Source organism: Gossypium raimondii, chromosome 13, assembly GCF_025698545.1.
Source record: "Gossypium raimondii isolate GPD5lz chromosome 13, ASM2569854v1, whole genome shotgun sequence".
In the NCBI taxonomy this organism is placed as follows: domain Eukaryota; kingdom Viridiplantae; phylum Streptophyta; class Magnoliopsida; order Malvales; family Malvaceae; genus Gossypium; species Gossypium raimondii.
This window is the reverse complement of record NC_068577.1, coordinates 14,669,964-14,689,525: the sequence shown is the minus strand read 5'-3', so window position 1 is coordinate 14,689,525 and position 19,562 is coordinate 14,669,964. Positions and strand designations below refer to the sequence as shown.

General features: G+C 30.2%; 1 protein-coding gene across 4 annotated transcripts; it reads left to right on the top strand.

Annotated features, from left to right (window-relative positions):
- The first annotated feature begins 12,349 nt into the window (after positions 1–12,349).
- Positions 12,350–19,490, top strand: LOC105783376 (uncharacterized). 4 transcript variants are annotated; one of them, XM_052626024.1, is made up of 15 exons: positions 12,350–12,572; positions 13,008–13,347; positions 13,925–14,002; positions 14,200–14,255; positions 14,703–14,822; positions 14,918–14,988; positions 15,519–15,612; positions 15,779–15,982; positions 16,862–17,113; positions 17,456–17,564; positions 17,737–17,804; positions 18,409–18,478; positions 18,556–18,627; positions 18,724–18,815; positions 19,012–19,490. In XM_052626024.1, the coding sequence occupies exons 2-15, from the start codon at positions 13,033–13,035 to the stop codon at positions 19,085–19,087; spliced, it is 1,677 nt and encodes a 558-aa protein (XP_052481984.1). In that variant the 5' UTR covers positions 12,350–12,572; positions 13,008–13,032; the 3' UTR covers positions 19,088–19,490. The 4 variants fall into 4 exon arrangements, 3 of the variants coding, with proteins under 3 accessions (XP_052481984.1, XP_012464242.1, XP_052481985.1); XM_012608788.2 differs by having other exon boundaries at positions 18,556–18,630; XR_008192509.1 differs by lacking the exons at positions 18,724–18,815; positions 19,012–19,490 and adding an exon at positions 17,957–18,066 and having other exon boundaries at positions 18,556–18,626.
- The last annotated feature ends 72 nt before the right edge of the window (positions 19,491–19,562 follow it).

Below are 19,562 nucleotides of genomic sequence, written 5' to 3'. Positions count from 1 at the left end.
GTCATGAAACGACGCCGTTTGAGGACTGCTTCAGTGGCCTCAAAACGACGTCGTATTGATCAAAACCCGGCGACCCGACCCGAAAGGCACTAGATCAGCGTGTTTTATAGTGCATGGATAAATTGCGCAATTGGTCCCTTGTTTTTTGCAGTGTATTTAAATCAATCTTCCATTTCCTTTAAATTTAGCCCCATATATTTTTTTTGTTTCAATTTGGTCTGTCGCTGCGCAGCGTTTTGGAGGGTGGAATTAATCTCCCTTTTGGTCCTCCATTGTTGTTTTCTCATTCAAGTTGGTCCTGTCTTTTAGTTTGCTTCTAATCTGCCCCATTGTTTTTGTTTTTAATTCAATCTAGTCCATTTTTTAGCGATTTTATTATTTAGTTATTTTTTCTACATTTATACACGCATTTTTTATATAGTATTCACCTATTGTTTTTTACACGGTATAACATATATGCATATTTTAATAAATATATTTTCTAAGCTCTTTTAAATACGTATATACTTTATACCTACATACTTTTTATATTTTTATTTTACTTTCCTAATTTTTATATACTTTATACATTTATATTTTATATACATATATGTTTTGTAACACATTTATTTCCCAAAATATACATGCATTTTCTATAATATATATACGTACACTTTTTTATTTTTTTAAATTATTATAAATATTTTCTTTATTATTTTATATATTTCATTATTTTATACACATATTGTACATATATAAGTATTTAAATATATACATATACATATTTTCATGATTTACTAATATATATTCACATATATATACTTTTATATTTTTTATCTTATTTCCACAATTTTCACATGCATATTTACATACATACAATATAACATTACATCATATTTTACTTGAATTTAGAAATGGAAAATTTTCAAAATGAGACAATGCTCGTATTTAGGATTTTCAAGGAAGTCGAGCCCTAACGTATTGGGTTCCGATTTTCTTCGTTAAATCTAACAATCAAGCATTTCTCTTTAATCAAAAAAAATAAGAACTCATTATTGGGAATTCAACACGTTGTGTCCTAACGTATTGGATGTGACGCATTGATTTCTCGAAATGAATATTTTTTAAATAATAAAGGAAATATTCGAGTTTGGGATTTTAGAGGAATTGTTCCTAACGACAATGCGATTTCTTAAATCTTGAATAAATGGATATTCTTTTACATTTTTTATTGCACTAGTATTTTGCCCTAATTCATTTTTGGGGAAAATTAGAATGTCGTGCCCTAACGTATTGGGTGTGGTATTTTATTTCTCTGAAATGATAAGGGTCTTAATACGTAACGTTTTTAGTTTTTTGCTAAAGATTACATTTTTCAAATTTTCGACATTAAGACATTAATTATTTAACTAGGTACCAATTTTTGGGCGTAATGAGGGTACTAATCCTTCCTCATACGTAACCGACTCCCGAACCCGTTTTTCTAAAATTTGTAGACCAAAGTCATTTTTTAGGTGACCCAATCACACCTTAATAAAAGATTGGTGGCGACTCCCAATTTTTCATTTTTTGAAGTCGACAACCTAAAAATTTTGTTTTTCAAAAGATGGTTTCGACAACAACAACAATTTGGTTCCTTTAGATTTAACCCCTAAATTTTCATTTTACGCGATTAAGCCATTTTCTTTAGTCAATCTCTCAAACAACAAAATTAAAACACGAAAATTTCACACAATTAAATTCACACATCATAAACACACAAAATAATATTAAAATATTTTTTCTAATTCGGATTTGTGGTCCCGAAACCACTGTTCCGATTAGGGTCAAAATTGGGCTGTTACAGCTAGGGTTTTGGCCAACCTGATTTAGGAACTGCTAAATAGAGGTTTAGATTTCGGCTTTAAAGGGATCATAGAACGGCACCGTTTGAAGCCTGATTCAATAGCTTCAAAACGGCGTCGTATTGGCAATGCAATTCACCAACCCGATGACCCGACCCGGATGCGGCGAGATCCGCGTGTTCTGGCATGGGGAGGGATATTTGCGTGATCGGTCCATCTCTTTTCTGCTATATTTGAATCAGTTTCCTTCATTCCTTTCAATTTACCCCCCATATTTTGCTTTTGTTTCATCCTGGCCCAGGTTATATGTTGCGTTTTGGAGGGATGGGAATTATTTCCCACTTGGTCCCCCAAGTTATCCGGGCATCGCATTCGACCCCTTTACTCTATTTTATTTACATTTGACTCTTCTAATTCTGTTCTTAATTTAATTTATTTTCTTTCGTTTTTTTATTAATTTAATAATATTATTATTACGATTTGTTAACTCTAGTATTATTTGTATTATTATTAAACTGTCCATTTCATATACATGTTAATTATTTAGATTAACGCATGTATATTATTTGGTATATTATACATATATTTTTTATTTACTTTAAAGTCCATTTTAATATTATGATTCCACATAGTATTTTCTTTTTATCTTCCTTTAAATCTATTTCAAATCCGTATGTATACATATATTGTGTGTGATAAATTTCATGCATATGATTTATTAATAATTTTCGATTTTCGCCCTTGCATGCTATTCATTTTTAGCTTATTTCCAAGATTATTTACATTAATTTACTCGATATTCTTTTTAATTCTTTAGCTTTTGGTATTAATATCTACCAACGTATAATATGAGATTCTTAACATTGTTATATTGTATTGTTTATCTATATTTATTATTTGTTTGACATTCATTAGTATGCGTTTTAGTTTATGAATCCCCATCTCGCATTGTACATCATTATTCAATTTTTTTTTCGTTCAAAAGAGTTACGTTTAATATCATTTAAATATAAAAACCAATTTATTCAAAAACTTTCAAGACAATGCAAAGTTCGGTGTTTGGAATCTTCGAAAGAATTGAGCCCTAACGTATTGGGTTCCAATTTTCCTCGTTGGATCTAAATAATCGAAGATTTTCTTTAATCAAAACACATAAATAAAAACTCATTCTCGGGAACTCGATACGTTGTGTCCTAATGTATTGGACGTGACATGTTGTTTTCTCGAAATGAAGATTTAAAAAAAAATGATAAGGGCTATATTCAATGCTAGGAATTTTGAGAAATTGTGTCCTAACGTATTGGGTTTCAATTTTTCATCTGACTTAAAGCAATTGAATATCCCTTTTTAACTTCACCGCAAGAGTTTTGAAAATCGAAAGACAAGCTTATTCTGGAGGACTAAAAACGTCGTGTCCTAATGTATTGGGCATAACATTTTATTACTCTTAGACGAGAAGGTCTTTGGCATTCGCCTCGATTTATCCAAGCATCTTTTATAAAATTAACATTAATAAAAAAGGAAGGATCGTATTCAAATTCTCGACACTAAGACATTAAACAATAAATTCGGTACCAATTTTGGGCGTTACGAGGGTGCTAACCCTTCCTTGTGCGTAACCGATTCCCGAACCTATTTTCTCAAAATTCGTAGACAAAAAAAAATCGTTTTTAAGGTGATCTGATCACACCTCTTTAAGAGATCAGTGGCGACTCCTATTTTCGTTTTTTAAGTCAACAACCAAATTTTTATTTAAAAAAAAAGGTGGTTTCGACAATTATCTTTTAATCTTTTTAAATGACTGTAATGGTCCTAGGGACAAAGAAAATTTAATTGCATTTTTAAGAAAAAAAAACCACATAAATTTTTAAAAAATCAAATAGGAGGTTGAATTGCTTTTCTATTATCAGTTTACTTTTACTTTAATTTATCATAATTTTTATTGAAAACTTAATCTAAGAATAGAAACTTCAACAATTAATTTTACTAATTTATTATATATGTTATGAATATCTTATTAAGTAGATATCTATTATGATCAATATAAAGTTTTAATGTACTTTAAATTCTAATAGTTATTAGAATTAGATCTCTACTTCTTTTATACTTCTTATGCCTATAAATAGAGACTTTGATGAAGCATTGTAATCACCCTTTTTTTATCAATAAATTACATCCTATATTGCTTTCATATTTTCTTTGTTCTTTATTCTCCCCATCTCTTTATTTTATAACATGTTATCAGCACGATCTTGTCCAAAGTGATAGTTCCTTTTATCAACGATCAAATTTATCTTTCATGATTTTCAATGTCTTTGACGTCAAGATGCAAAGTTTTTACAGGAAGTTTATTTTATTTAGTGTTTCATATCTGATTATTATTTTTATTCTTCTTTCATTATATGTTGTCATTGTTTTGATTAACTTATTTTACTTTTTTTATTCTTAAGGATGATAAAAGATTTGATTCCGTTATCTATATGAAATCGAGAAGTAAGATTCTCTCTCAATGTTTGCTTTTGATATTTGCTTAGGGATGATCTCTTTTCTTCATTACAAAGGATGTTTATAATCACTACTTCTCATCCATGGTAACATAAGTCAATCTAATCAACTTCTTTTGAAATTTGATTTGATTTCTATTAAAAGTTTAATTTATATAATTCACTATCCGTATCTCTATGAATTTATAAAATCCTTCACGCATTTAGTTATTGGGATTTTTATGTGGAAGATAAATATTTTTTCATTTTAATAGAATTGATTGGTTTGATTTTGATTTTGATTAAAATATATAATTATTATGAACGTGAGTAAAAATATTTACTTGTCATGAGCTTTGGGATATTCACCCTATTTGTGATAACTTCATCTATCATTGTAAAATTTGAAATGAAATTATGTCATAAGAGGTGGATGTTAGAAAATGTTTATGTTTAAACTTTTATAGGTATGAAGTTATTTTAATTTGACATTATAATATTTTGTATTTTATTGTGGTATGATATATAAAACATATATATTATCTAACCACAAAGATTTATTAGTGACATGAATTTATTATTTGTTACGTTTAATATATATTTTATTTATATCTATTTATTTTATTTTTATATGAATAAATAAATTTTTATTTAAAATAAATTAAACATTTATTAAGGTTATACAATAAAATGATTATATGCTCCTAAAGAGCTAATATTGTATCTAGCTATAAAAAGCTCTTTAAGAGCTTATATAACATTATTTTTAGATTAAGAAGATATATGTTGATTAAAACATTTATGTGTTTTATATTAAAACCATATATATAAATAACATGAGATACTCATGTATTTGTATTATATATATTCCCCGAAAGAACACATCACACTATGTGATTGAAATATTTAATGTGCTCCTGCAGTAGCAATATTGTGAAAATGACTTTAACAGTATATTCGAACAATCCCATACCTTCTAGAAGCTAAACAAAATAATAAATTACTAATTAAAAACTATGAAATTTTTCCCACTAGTTTTGCTTCATTTCCTGAAGTGAATGTAGCAGTACATAACAATTATGAAAAATGAAAATATAGAGATCATGTTTGTTGTTGTAATTGCGGATGTGATTGGAGACTAATCATGACAACATGATTAGATAGATTTTGATTTGAAATCCACGCATGTTTTACAATGGTGATTATGAAATGGAGAATCAATGGAGGCGTTTAGAAGTCTATCCTACTAGATTTATTGCATTCCCTGAAGTGAATGCAAATATAAAGAAAATAAAATATATAATCATGGATCACTAAAAGTGGGAACATAGTAATAAATAAGAGAACAATGAGAGTTCTTAAAATAACTCTTCAAAGGGTAAAGATAACTTATGTTATCAATGTGATATGAAATATTATTGACCACATATGTGGCATATGCCTAAATATTTTGTTTCATTAATATTCTTTGAGGAAGGATATGAGAATGTAGTAATAAATTCTATCATTATACATAGAAAGTATTTATCTTATTTGGTACTAAAATAAACAAATATTATTCCAATATTTAATAGCACAAAATTAGTCGAAAGCTCTAGAAGAGCTAATATATTAATATCTTGTGATGGTTAATCTATTGGTTTTAAAATATATTTATAATGGATTTTATATTGAGATTGTGAATGAGGAAAATATTATATTTCATATGAATCACTATTGCTATAAATATCTATTCGAAAGGATGAAAAATAGAGGATTGAGTTATTAATTTATATTTATTTTATAATTTTTGTGATCTTTTTTGTCATCATCCCCATTAAGGGGTTGGGAGCAAAATATTTAACGTGAAAGATCTATTTATGAGCAATAAAATATGATAATTCTATCTAAAGCTCATTATGGTTGGATGCACCTAAAGTTGCAATTTTTTTTACATATTTGAAGATTTTGGCATATTCCTGGCGAATATTGCATATAATTATTTGGAAATTATATTTATTTTGTTGACTTAGTGACATTATAATATTCACATTGATTTAGACATTTCCAATAGTAAATGTCATAATAGCACATATATGTGGATACAAAGTAAAATTATTAATTTGTTACAATTTAGTATAATTGAACACATGTTAAAGTAAACCGTAAGTTTACTAATACAAATGCATTTATTACTTGGCATGACCAGTTAGACCATCCTGGATCATATATGATGCAAAAATTAATTAAGAATTCATATAGACATTCATTAAAGAACCAGAAGATTATTTAATTTAAAAGAATTCTCATATGTTGCTTGTTCTCAATCAAAATTGATTATTAGAAACTCACTAGCTAAAGTTGAGATTTAATGTCTTGCATTTTTGAAACGAATATGGGCCCATTCATCCATCATGTGGATGGTTTTGATATTATATGATTTTGGTAGATGCATCTACAAAATAATCACATATGTGTTATCAATTTGCAGCCTATCGTTTGCAAGATTGCTTGTTTAAATAATTAATTTCAGTTCATGCAATTAAGACAATTATCTTGCTAATACTGATAAGTTTATATCTCAGTATTTTATTGGTTGAGTTTGAAAAACTTTTGTAAAAGTTTGTGCATAATAATTTAGAGAAATTATTAATTAAACACCTCTGATTAATGTCTAAACAATTATTTATGAGAACTAAACTTCCTATTTTAATATGAGATTATGTTGATTTACGTGTTGTATGCATCAAGCCAATAAGTTACAAATACTCCCCATTACAATTGGTTTTTGATCAAGACCTAAATATTTCTCATCTTTGAATTTTTGTATGTGCGTATATGTTCCAATTGCTCTACCACAACGCACAAAGATGAGTGAATCCTCAAAGAAAGTTGGGAATATATATTAATTACAAGTTTCTTTATATTATTAGATGTTTTGAATGTATTTGAGATTCAATTATGACATGATTTCTGATTACAATTTTGATTCGATAGTTTACCCGACATTAGGGGGAGAGAAATAATAACTTGTAATGAGTTAGGGGGAGAGTAATTTGAACCAGAAGTTCAATAAGGACAACTCATTACAAGTTAACTATTAGATGTATTTACAAACTTAATGAGAATAACCAAGTGTTATATACCATCTAATATTTTAATTTGAATCAAAGTCCCAGTAGGACAATCAGTTAGAATAAATAATAAATTGATCGGTTCCAAAGATGAAAATTATTCTAGATGGTCATATAGTGGAGGCGGGTGCTCCAGAAGAGACCCAAGACATAACTAATAAATAAAACTTCAGAAGAGATTCAGCTACCTGAAACTAAATTTTAAAATAATGAAAAATAAGAGATCTCGATAAGTTATGCCAATTCGAGAAAATGTGGAACCGAATAATAAAAGTGGTCGACAAGGATTTTGCATGCAATATTATTATTGAAATAATGAAATAAAAGGAGGATCTTGATTAAATCTATTGAGAAATATAGATATAGAATAAATTGATCAAAATAAAAAGACACAACTTAAGTACAATTAAATTCGTGGAGTTTTGGACCATTAGTCCAAATATCTGAAGGTATAAAGCCAGTGAAGGTGCAATTGGATTAGTTTTGAAAAAGCGGAATAGAAATATGAAATTTTTCTCTAAGTCTTAGCATTAATTATGAAAATATATAATATTCTTTTGTGGTGGATGTAATAACCTTTAGACATATTATTCTGACAATTCATAAAAGATTTAACTTGTGTCTAATGGTTATTGTTACAACCTTTATGAATCACTATATAGTAAAGTTTATATTAAAATCTTTGAAGGATTTAGAATGCTAGAAGTATATTAAAATTCTCGGAAAATTATTCATATATATGAATTGAAATAATTGAACATATGTGGTAAATTTGGCTTAGTCAATAGTAGTTGAAAGATGATTATAAAATGGTCTAAAATATCTATTTGTATTTTTATAGAAGGATCATGTTTAAAGTTTGTTATGATTATTGTTGAAACTCCTGAAGAGATCAAAATATATTTCTCTAAATTTTCCTCACTCATGACTTTTAAAAGAATGATAATATAAATGCTTAGTAAATACATTCAAATAGTCATTTGAAAAACTAGTATTCAAGATTGAATACGTAGAATATAAGAAAATATGTGATGTTTTCATGAGGGGGAGTAAATACGCGTTGCACCCTTTTTCCCTTAATCGAGGTTGTCCCATTGAGTTTTTCTCGTAAGGTTTTTAATGAGGAAGCATATTATGCGTATTATAGATTGTGTACTCTTTTTCCTTCATTAGGTTTTTATCTCACAGGGTCTTTCCTAATAAGGTTTTAACGAGATACATTATTTACCAATGGACATCAAAGGGGGAGTGTTATGAATATCTTATTAAGTGGATGTCCATCATGATCAAGATAAATTTTAATGTACTATTAGAATTAAATCTTTACTTCTTTTATACTTTTTATGCCTATAAATAAAGACTCGATGAAGTATTGTAATCACCTCTTTTAATTAATAAAGTACATTCTATATTGCTTTCATACTTTCTTTGTTTTTATTCTCTCCATCTCTTTATTTATAACAATATATATATTATTAAGCAGTTGATTTTTATAAATGGTTGAATATTTGTCATGCCAATTCTAATCAAATTAACTTTGTAAAGTAGGAGGATAATTTTTGTTTGCAGACACACTAATTTCTCAATTTTTATAAAGTAGAGAGATTTAATTAAAGTATATCAACTTTATAGAAAAATTATTTTAACTCTTTATTTAATTTTTCGTCTCTTTTAATGTTTGAATTTATAATTTTTGTCAAATCACTCATATTAATTTTGTAATATGCCATGTTAACAATCAATTAATTTTTAAAAAATTAAAAAATAATTTTATACTCTTTTAACAATTTTTAATTTTTAAAAATATTTTATTTACATTTTAAATTAAAAAATTAATCAATTGTTGACATGACATTCACATGGCAATCCAAGTGTATACCACATTAGCAATGAATTAATTTTAAAAATATTAAGAAAATATTTTTATAATTTTTATACTCTTTTAATAAATTTTAAAAAATAATTTTTGAATTTTTAAAATTAAAAAATAATTAATTACCATGTGTCATTTATGAAAAATTAATTGATGATGCCACGTCAAGAAAGTTAACACACATTTAACTTTTTCATCAATTTAATGATGATTTGACAAGCAATATAAGTTTAAAAATTAAAAAAATAAAAAATTAAATGGAGAGATAAAATGATATTTTTTTGTAAAGTTGGCCAAATAAATCATTATAGATAATTTATAATTAGACCTTTCTCAGCATGATGAAATCAACATTTCAATCATTTAAAAGATTTAAAATTATAAATTAATAATAATTAAGAAAAGAAATATATTAAAATAATACTTATTTTGAAAAAAGATAAAATATCTAAAATATAATGAATATTTTAAAAAAGATAAATATTAAAATTATATATGAACTTTGATTTAAAGGGCAATATCATATATGAACTTTGATTTTGTCCAATTTTATATCTGGAATTTTGTTTTGATTCAATTTCCACAAATCACTCACAACATTATCAAGTTAGCACCCTTTTGCATTAATATATTGCATACACAAACAATTATATTAATCCAATATGAAAATAAATGTATGTATTCATTATTTTAAATGTGCGCAATTGCATTAAATTCAAAGTTTCATGCATTCTGTCATGCCCCATTCACGTTAAGACACATGGCAAGTCAAAAAGGCCCCATAGCAGTAAGCCTGCCACCAAAAAGCCAAGAGGCCACCTGCGTACTCATCCTTCCGTGGTGACCAACTGGGCAACGGGTGGCCTACTTTTCATTAGGATATGAAGTTGTTAGTCACCAAACATTACATGAGCTCAGCTGCTTTATCCCATCAAGTCAAAATGAATTATAATATTTGTCTTGTTAAAGACATCCTCATCCCATCAAAGATAGTCCTCCTACGCGTTTTGTAATAATGGTTAAACGGCAAATCCAACACGTTAAACACCATCCTACATGAGATCTCTACCTATAAATACCTCCAAGAACGAAGGAGAATGTATCGACCCTTCAAAAAAACTAAGCCTACACTCTGTCAACACTCTTTCAACCCACAACCTTTACGTTTTCCTTTCCACTAGTATTCATAACCTCCAACTCTTCGCCCCAACAAGGTGAACCGGCCTCCATAGCAACCACCTTTCTCTCCTTAATACTTCTCCCTTGTTATATGTCGTATCAAAATATACATATGAACTACAATTCAACTTTCATGTATATAATTGTATCAAATTGCATATTAAATCAAAATTCATGTATAAATTTAATATTTATCTATTTAAAAAAAATCCCCCAAAAAATCAAAATTTTAACTAATTTTTTATATTTTCAAATTTTTATTAATTCTTTTAATTTTCAAATTAACTTGTATAATTAAATTACCATACTGACGGATTAAACCGACAACTATGGTAAAAAGGTAGAGTAGGTTGCTGAGGCAATGTTTAGAGTATTCCTTGTGTCGAAGCTACTCTTTTTCTTGTACATTTTAATAAAGTAACTTGCTTTCACTTATATTATCAGACTCAATTATAAACATACCTAAACTGAAAATTTCAAGTAACATGACTTAATAAACCTTTTGTTTTTTCTTATTTGGCTTGCAATCCAATCAAGAAAACAGCAAAACTTCACAAATGAATTGAGTAGTTGACTAATAAGATATTTTACCACAGAAAAATGAATTTTTAAAGTATATTTTATGATTTAATTTTGGTTTGGTACTTTAATTTAATTTTAAAATTATAATTTTGAAATGGTAATAATTATATTTATTAAATCAAAATTTGCTATTATTTTATATTAGGTGTAAGTTGCGAATTTAATCTCTATTCTCTAATTTAATTTCTTTTAGTCTTTATACTTTTCGATTTTTAAAATTCTCAATTAGATCCATCAATTAAAATTATTTTTAAATATTATATGAAAATGGTAAACTATATTGGTTCTATTTTTTTTAAAAAGAAACGATGACCAAGGGGAAAATCTACTCAAGCTGCTCTCTATTCCTAGCACTATCTTGCTCCAAAATGCTCACCAACCTATATGGTGGCTGATCAAAGAGGACCATATCAATGTCAAACGATCTTCCCATCTGCGCAGCTTTCAGTAGCAGCTTCCAATTCCGTTAACAGTAGCGCCAAATCTGTTGGATCTCTGTTAAAACATGGGGTCACCATGCTCCCGTTGCACCATGTGGACCAGCAGTGCATTTTCTGATTTTAATCACAATTGTTTGGGTAGAATTGAAATTTTAAAATTAAAAAAAAATATATTGAGTAAAAATTATTAAATTAGAATAAATGAGTTGGATTGTACGTCTAAGCTTAGAAATCTAGTCGAAATATGAGAGAGTTTGTATAAAAATACAACTTAAAGAGGGTGTAAAGAGGGATTGACCAAAATACATCTTATCTTGTCTATAATCATAATACAAAAGATATGTTACATGTTCTCAAAGATTGTTTGACCGCTAAAGAAGTTTGGTTAAATTTGGTACCCACAACAATCTCAATTTTGTTTTAAGGAATATTCTAGATTGGGTTGGAATAAGTTTAAGAATTATGGGCGGTTTGCTAAGGGTTAAGGCTCCGTGGGCAAACCCTCTTTAGTCTGGTCGCATGGTATCTTTGGAAGAATATGAACTTATTTATTTTCTAAGGTTTATCATGAAGTTTAATAGAGACCGTTAAAATATTAGTATGCTGGGCAAGACAGTATAATGCTATTCATGCGTGGGAGTCAGAGTAGTAATTAGGAGAAGTATTAAGTTAAGATAGTAATTATAACATTATTATGATTATTTAATTTTGGTAGGTTTTTTCACCAAAAACAAAAAAGAGTTAGATCCAATTATTAAATTTTTATTTAAAATTTAAAAAGATAATTTATTTTTAAAATTTAGAAATAGCAAAACCGGAGCGACTTGAAACATAGTTTTATCTAAATTTTCTATTGCGAATCCAAAAAGTTAACTTTAGAGCACAGCAGTCAAAACTAACGCAAAGTTTTGTTTTTGTTTTTATTTTTAAAATTTTCAATCAAATCCCTTTCTGGCCAGAACGAGCACCGCTACCGCTAGCTTATTCACCCAGCAATAATAGTTGTATTTTTCCACATTTAAATCCATAAAATCAAAGCCCCTAATTCAATTAAACATCCCCCAGCTTCTCAATTTCAGGTACCTTCTTTTTCTTCTTTTACAATATATCTCTTCAAATTTTATTTAGTTTTATACAAAAATTCCCAATCCGTAATTGCTTATTCCTTTTCAAGTTTAATTTGGTAGTTGTTGCTTGTTTTGTTGAAATTTATTTAAATTTCGGCATAAGGGATGTGGTTTTTTGCTTGTTCCTTTATTTTCATAGCATCAAATATAGGAGATTCGATAATTGAGAATTTTTCGAATACTAGTTCTGGTGATTGATATATCAATAGGTTAAAAGGTGTTGGAATTTGTTTTGATGATCTTTGCTAAAGCTCTCCTTTTTGGTTAAAATAAAGATATTATGCAATGATTTTCTGTTTGAATTACGGTTTCTTTTTAATGATGAATTACTTTTTTTTTAATTGTTAACGTTTGAGTTCCTAAAGCACTAAGGGTTCATACTGTTAGGGGCTCTTGGTTGGGAGCTGTTACAATGTACCGACCTGTGGCTACAGCTGCAGCCACGGGGGGAGTCCCAACTGACAATGGGGACTATGTTGTGACTTTGGATCAAGTCCCACGGTGGAATGATGCAGAGATTAGGTCTTCCTTGGAGTATGAGAATGAAGATCCTTCATTTTCAAAATCCTTTTTATCCGACCCCTTAACCTCTCCTGGGGAGGAGAGTGGAAGTAATGGGTTGGCGTCGAGGTTTCCGGTCGATCATGAAATAAACTCAAAGATATACTTGTGGAGGGGACAGCCGTGGAACCTTGAGGTTGACGCTGTTGTTAATTCTACAAATGAGGTAAACAGTAAGTTTTCCCTACTTATTTGATGCTTACGGATGCCAAGTATTTTGCTGAATCACATGAATTGCATAATCATTGGATATTAACAACTTAGAAATTTTCACTATTGCACGTATGTTACATGGTCAAGCCAATGTGGAAATGAAAATTATTAGAAAAGTCTATTAATAACATTGGAACTGTGGTAAATTGCTATATGAGGATAGAGTTGATTAACCAAATGATATAAAACAGAGCTACTTTCTGAGGAGGCTTGATTGCTTATAACATGGATGCACAAAATTGACCTGCATTTGCTTCACCACTTCATTCAAAATTTTGGAGCCGATTGGAGTTTTTCCTTTTTTGTTCCACGCATGAGTACATTTAATTCATCCTCTGTTTCTCTAAAAATGAGGAAATGTTGTGAATATTGTTGGATTTTTTAGTGGGTAAGTGTGATCCTTAATGTTCTGATATAAGGAACTCATTTAATGGTTTGATTCCATTAAGGATAAAGCTGCCTCGCCCAAGAATGAATCATTAATTAAAGAAGTCAATGTTCTGATTTATTTTTTACATTCTTGGATGCAGAGCATGGATGAAGTACACAGTAGCCAAGGTTTGCATGCAGCAGCTGGGCCTGGTCTTGCAGAAGAATGCACGACGTTGGTATGCTAAATATTAATCGGGAAGATATGATGTTGGAACTGTTTCCATGGATGCATTTCATGATCTATTGCACCACATTGATAGCTCTGTTCTAAGCTTTTCTATAGTTTATGACAAATCTTTATAATTCTATAGCAAGTTGCCTTGATTAATGTCAACCTGAAGCAAGAATGACTTAAAGGACCTTTTATGGACAGGGAGGCTGCAGAACAGGGATGGCCAAAGTTACTAATGCATATGATCTTCCTGCTAGGTGTGTATGTCCACGTTCTTGTATCACTTCAGACTGTAAAAATTTGATGGTTTTTCAAAGATAATATTGATACTTGCAACTGCTTCATTTCAATGATGTTCTTCAAGAAATTAGATTGACACTGCATTTTTGTTTATATTACGAAATGTACCACTTTCCTGTGTTAATGCTTAAAATGTTTGACATCCTTTTTTTACCCACTTACTTCATCAATTACTGTTGTCCAGTATGTTGTCATCATTTTGTTTTGATCATGCACGGGCCTGTTTTGTGATCATGGTGCATAAGCTGTTGTTCATAGCTCCAATTTGAGCTGCAATGCCTGAGTCCTGACATGCTTGTTATATATCTTTTTTAGAATTTGACTAAAACTGTTATAGGTTAGGTTTTAGTCATGACATCTTGTGTTGACTGAAAACCTGATGGTTTTATGTATCATATTGTTAGGAGAGTTATCCATACTGTTGGTCCCAAGTATGCAGTAAAGTATCATACTGCTGCGGAGAATGCTCTGAGTCACTGTTATCGATCTTGCCTTGAACTTCTTATTGAAAATGGTCTTCGGAGGTTTGTATTTCACAGATGCTGTATTCTGTTTCTTGATTTCTTCATCTGTTGTTTTACAGGTAAGATACTTACTATTTTGATGTGTATCAATGCAGTATTGCTATGGGCTGTATATACACAGAGGCTAAAAACTACCCCCGTGAACCAGCTGCACATGTGGCTATAAGTGAGAAAATGTCCTAAATTGTTACAGCTCTTCGTCTGATTTCGTTGATATTTTGTGAACTTAATATCTGGATTTTCAAAGATTTTGTTTTCTTAGTATCACGTTTTCCTATTTCTTCTCATTATGTGCTAATATTATTACAGAAAGTGATGAATAAAATTCGAAAATGTGAAATGGTTTTCTTATCAAATGAACGAGAAAAAGTAATATTGAAAGATGTTCTTGTTCCTTGAATATTTGAAATGGATTGGTGCCAGTTGTGCATATAAATTTTTCAAGTTGACTCTTTCAATGTGTTATAGGAAATACAATGTATTGGGGCCATTTACTTTTGTATAACATCCATTGCGTTTAATTGACATGCATGCCATCCAAAATATTCATCCAAATGCATAATATTTTACGAGGGATAAAACTCTTTTAAAAAATATCTCTGTTTGGATTTACATGCCTATGTTTCATATACTATGTTATTTAAACTGTTTTTGAGGTTGAATATTTCTTGTTTCAAACTTTTTCCCGTTCTTCAGGGACTGTTCGCCGATTGCTTGAAAAGCAGAAAGATAAAATTACTGCTGTTGTCTTTTGTACTAGCACATCATCTGATACTGAGATCTATAAGAGGTATCATACTATTATTTTTCATTTTTACTACCTTGCAGAGATGGTTTTTTTGTTTGGGTAAATTGTTATAATTCCTTCATGTCTGGAGGAATTTGATAATTATTTTTCTTTTTGCTTATGCTTAAAATTGTTATAATTTCTTCTCATTTGATATTGTAAATTGTAGATTACTTCCACTTTACTTTCCTCGAGATAAGCATGAGGAGGCGATGGCCATATCTAAGCTTCCTGCTGATGTTGGGGATGAAAATGGTGAGACTATCATTCATGAGCGTAAAATCAGAATAAAGCCATTGCCCAAAAAGGTCATCCCAAAGCCTTCCCAACCTCCAGCTGAAGTCCCTGCTAGTGATGTAGGTTTGGTACAAAGGTCAGTCCCTGTGCAGATATTGGAATATAGGTGTATCCATAATTCAACCTTGTGCATTTGTGGTTTAAGATGCACTTTCTCCAACATTTTAATGATTAACAACATCTCTAAGAGACTAAGTGTTTTTCAGTGGAACATATCAACAATTTGAATTCCATCCAAGCTGTTCCTTGTGATAGCAAGTTTAACTTACAAACGGAGTAGTTTCTATTCAATATTTGGATTCCCCTTGGAGCATATTTCTTGTTGTGGGCAAGTGCTACTTGCGATCCTAATTGTTCTTTAAGAAATTTGAAGTGTTTTTGTTTCTCTCTTAGCCACTCTCTGTTACATATATGCATGCATTTGCATCATGAACACTTCCAAAAGCTGCACACCTGGTTTTTGACTTGACTTTGCCAACCTTTTATGGATTATGCATTTCTCCATTATGCATTTGGATACATTAACCCATGTAAAGCTATATACCTCACTGAGGTTGGTTGGAAATCTGTTGGGTGGTCTAATCACTCTTCCCTTTCTAGAATGATGCAGTTCATTTTATTTGTTGCCACATATGGATGCTCGTACTTGTTACATTCTGTGATAAGACATGAGATTTGTTTTTTTCCCCATATTTGTGGATTTGATAGGTTTTGAGGAATATATTATTAAAGCAAGAAGTAAATCTTATTATTTTACTTATGTCTAAGTTGCTAGAGAATTAGAATTCGCAAAATGTAACAAACCATTGCTCCGCGGAGATCCCATGTAGTTTTTTGTCAGTTTTCAAGTCTTCTCTTTCAATTGTCATGGTTCTTTTGATTACGATAAATGATCATGGTCTATTTGAATTTCAAGTCATTAATTAACCATGTCAAATAATTGTTTATTTTTCAGAAACTCAAGTTACTTAGATACATATTTGGATCCTGCTTTCATGTCCCTGATGAAAGATCCAGACCAGAGACGCCAGGAACAATGGGAAAAAACTGCTCAAGCCCGAGGTGGTTGGAATTGTGCTAAGATGCTTGGTTTTGGTGACATAGGTGGGCCTCCATTATCTGCTGCAGAAGAATACTCACTTCACTCCAGATGTCTTGCTAAGGCAAATTCTCTTAATCTTTCTGAAATTGCAGAGATGAAAATTCTGTAAGTTTATCATGCAGATCTCCTTCCATTTTTCCCATCTTGAATTAGCATTCCTTGTTATTATATTTCATTATCTGTTAGAATTGGTTAAACTCTTGATTTTTCACCGGATAATTGGTTTTCTTCACTATCAGTCACTGGAAGCACATTATGATAATAAACAAGCTGCTGAAGTTTTGAGACAGTTTACTCTCCCTGTCGTTTTCTTAATGTCTCATTTTTATTTGTTGGCTTTTACTCTTTGTGAGACCATGGTTCATTTAGTATGAACCACATTAATTTCATAAATGTTCAGATTACTCCTGGTTTGAATACAATGTTAATTTATTTTTTTTGTGTCAGTTATCGCGGGGGAGTGGACAGTGAAGGTCGCCCTGTTATGGTTGTTGTTGGAGCACATTTTCTGCTGCGGTGTCTTGAGCTTGAGCGTTTCATTCTCTATGTTGTAAAGGTATTAGCTTCCCAGTTCTTTTGGTTGGATATTTGAAATTCATACTGTCTCATTGAATACACATAATTTAAATAGCTTGATGTTGGGAAAGTATTTTGGTATGGACACTCAATTGGATACTATTATTGATAACTGGCTTTTGAGCAAAAATTTTTTTAATTATTAATTTCAGGAATTTGAACCTTTGATACAGAAGCCTTATACCATTGTATACTTCCACTCTGCAGCATCATTACAAGTGTAAGTATTGTATGGTTATGAGAAATTTGGCTTATTTGATGCACTTTAAAGAAACTACCTGGGGTTAATGTTTGGTGGGATTCGTTAAATGTTTTTGTTCTCTGAGTGAAGGCTTTTTGACCTTTCGTTGTTAAACAATGCTATTATCTCAGTATCATAGCATAGCTGCTGGCTGTCAGTTCTTTCCTAGTTGTGAAGTTGATTTATCTGATCACCAAATGTTAACATATATTAAAACAGAGAGGAAGCAAACGATAATGGGGTAAGAATCTGTATGTGATTTACTGAGTGATCAATAATTTCTTTACACTTATGATAGCTAGTCAATCTTCGAGCTCCTCATACAACTCGTTCACTGATGTTGCATGTAATATTTTCTAATATTAGAACAATTCCTAGACATTGACAAAATCACAAGCAAAATTGCATAACTCAAAGCAATGAAAACAAACAAAAAGGTTGTGCCTTGTCTTGGGAAAATAAAATCTTGGTTAGGAAATTTTGATTTAATTAATACAAACCAGTCTTGGTTATGGTTAAATTCGATGTGAATTTTTATTCCCTGCTCATGTTACCTTTTTTTTTTGCGTTCTGGAATAACCAGCCAACCGGACTTGGGATGGATGAGAAGATTGCAGCAAATACTTGGTCGGAAGCACCAACGTAACTTGCATGTATGTAGGCTATTCCTAATGTTTTTAGTATTCATACACAACAATAGTTATTTTATCATTTTACATGTTTTGCATAGGCAATATATGTTCTCCATCCTACATTTCACTTGAAGACTGCAATTTTTGCTCTGCAAATGTTCGTGGATAAGGTGGTATGTCTTAACTCTTAACTATTTCTCTCATTGAAGACTGATTTCACTGCTGAGGAATCTTGGTAACTTGATGTTCTTGGAAATGATATACAGGTATGGAAGAAAGTGGTATATGTTGATAGGCTTCTGCAGCTATTCAAATATGTTCCTCGCGAGCAGTTGACCATCCCTGATTTCGCGTTTCAGTTGAGTGTTCTAGTTTTATCCTTTTATCATATAAAACGAAGCATCACATCATTTATAGTCTTTTGGCAAGGGATGTTCTTATGCAGTCCTATAATCCAATCAAGTTATCCAACAGTTTTTTTTCATGATTCAGCTTAGTTATATTGTATGTTGATAGAAATGATTCTAAACATTTGATTAACACTGATATTGCAGGCACGATATAGAAGTGAACGGTGGAAAGGGTCTTATTGTAGACCCTCGAACGAAATACGTATATCATCGACCATAGAACATTTAAATACACAGTTTCAGAGTTGATGAAAGCCAGTAATTCTTGGTTTGATTTCCTCATCACCTTGTATTTGTAGGCAGGTAGTGGGTTGGTTGTGTTTGGTTTTTCATGTAGATATGTTTCTTTTTTTTTCGCTGAATTTTTTGAGCAATGATTTGTTTGTTAATAATGTATATTTCATGGTGATGTGGGCTTTTCTATTTGATTTCACCATGTTGCACTACATCCTGAGAAAGGGGACTCTTTCTTGGCATGTTTTAAAGAGGGGAAGGGATTGTCCGGGTTTTGAATCTGTCGATTATGGGCATGGTCTCGACTTTAGACAGATCAGATTGTAAGTGTTGAGCTTTGAATTCTTTTTTGTACTTCATTTTTTGAATGAATCATTACCGTTCAAATCTGTCGTTTTCTATTTTTATTTAAAAAAAACATTTTAAAGTTATTTTCACTCATTTAAAATATAAATATTTAT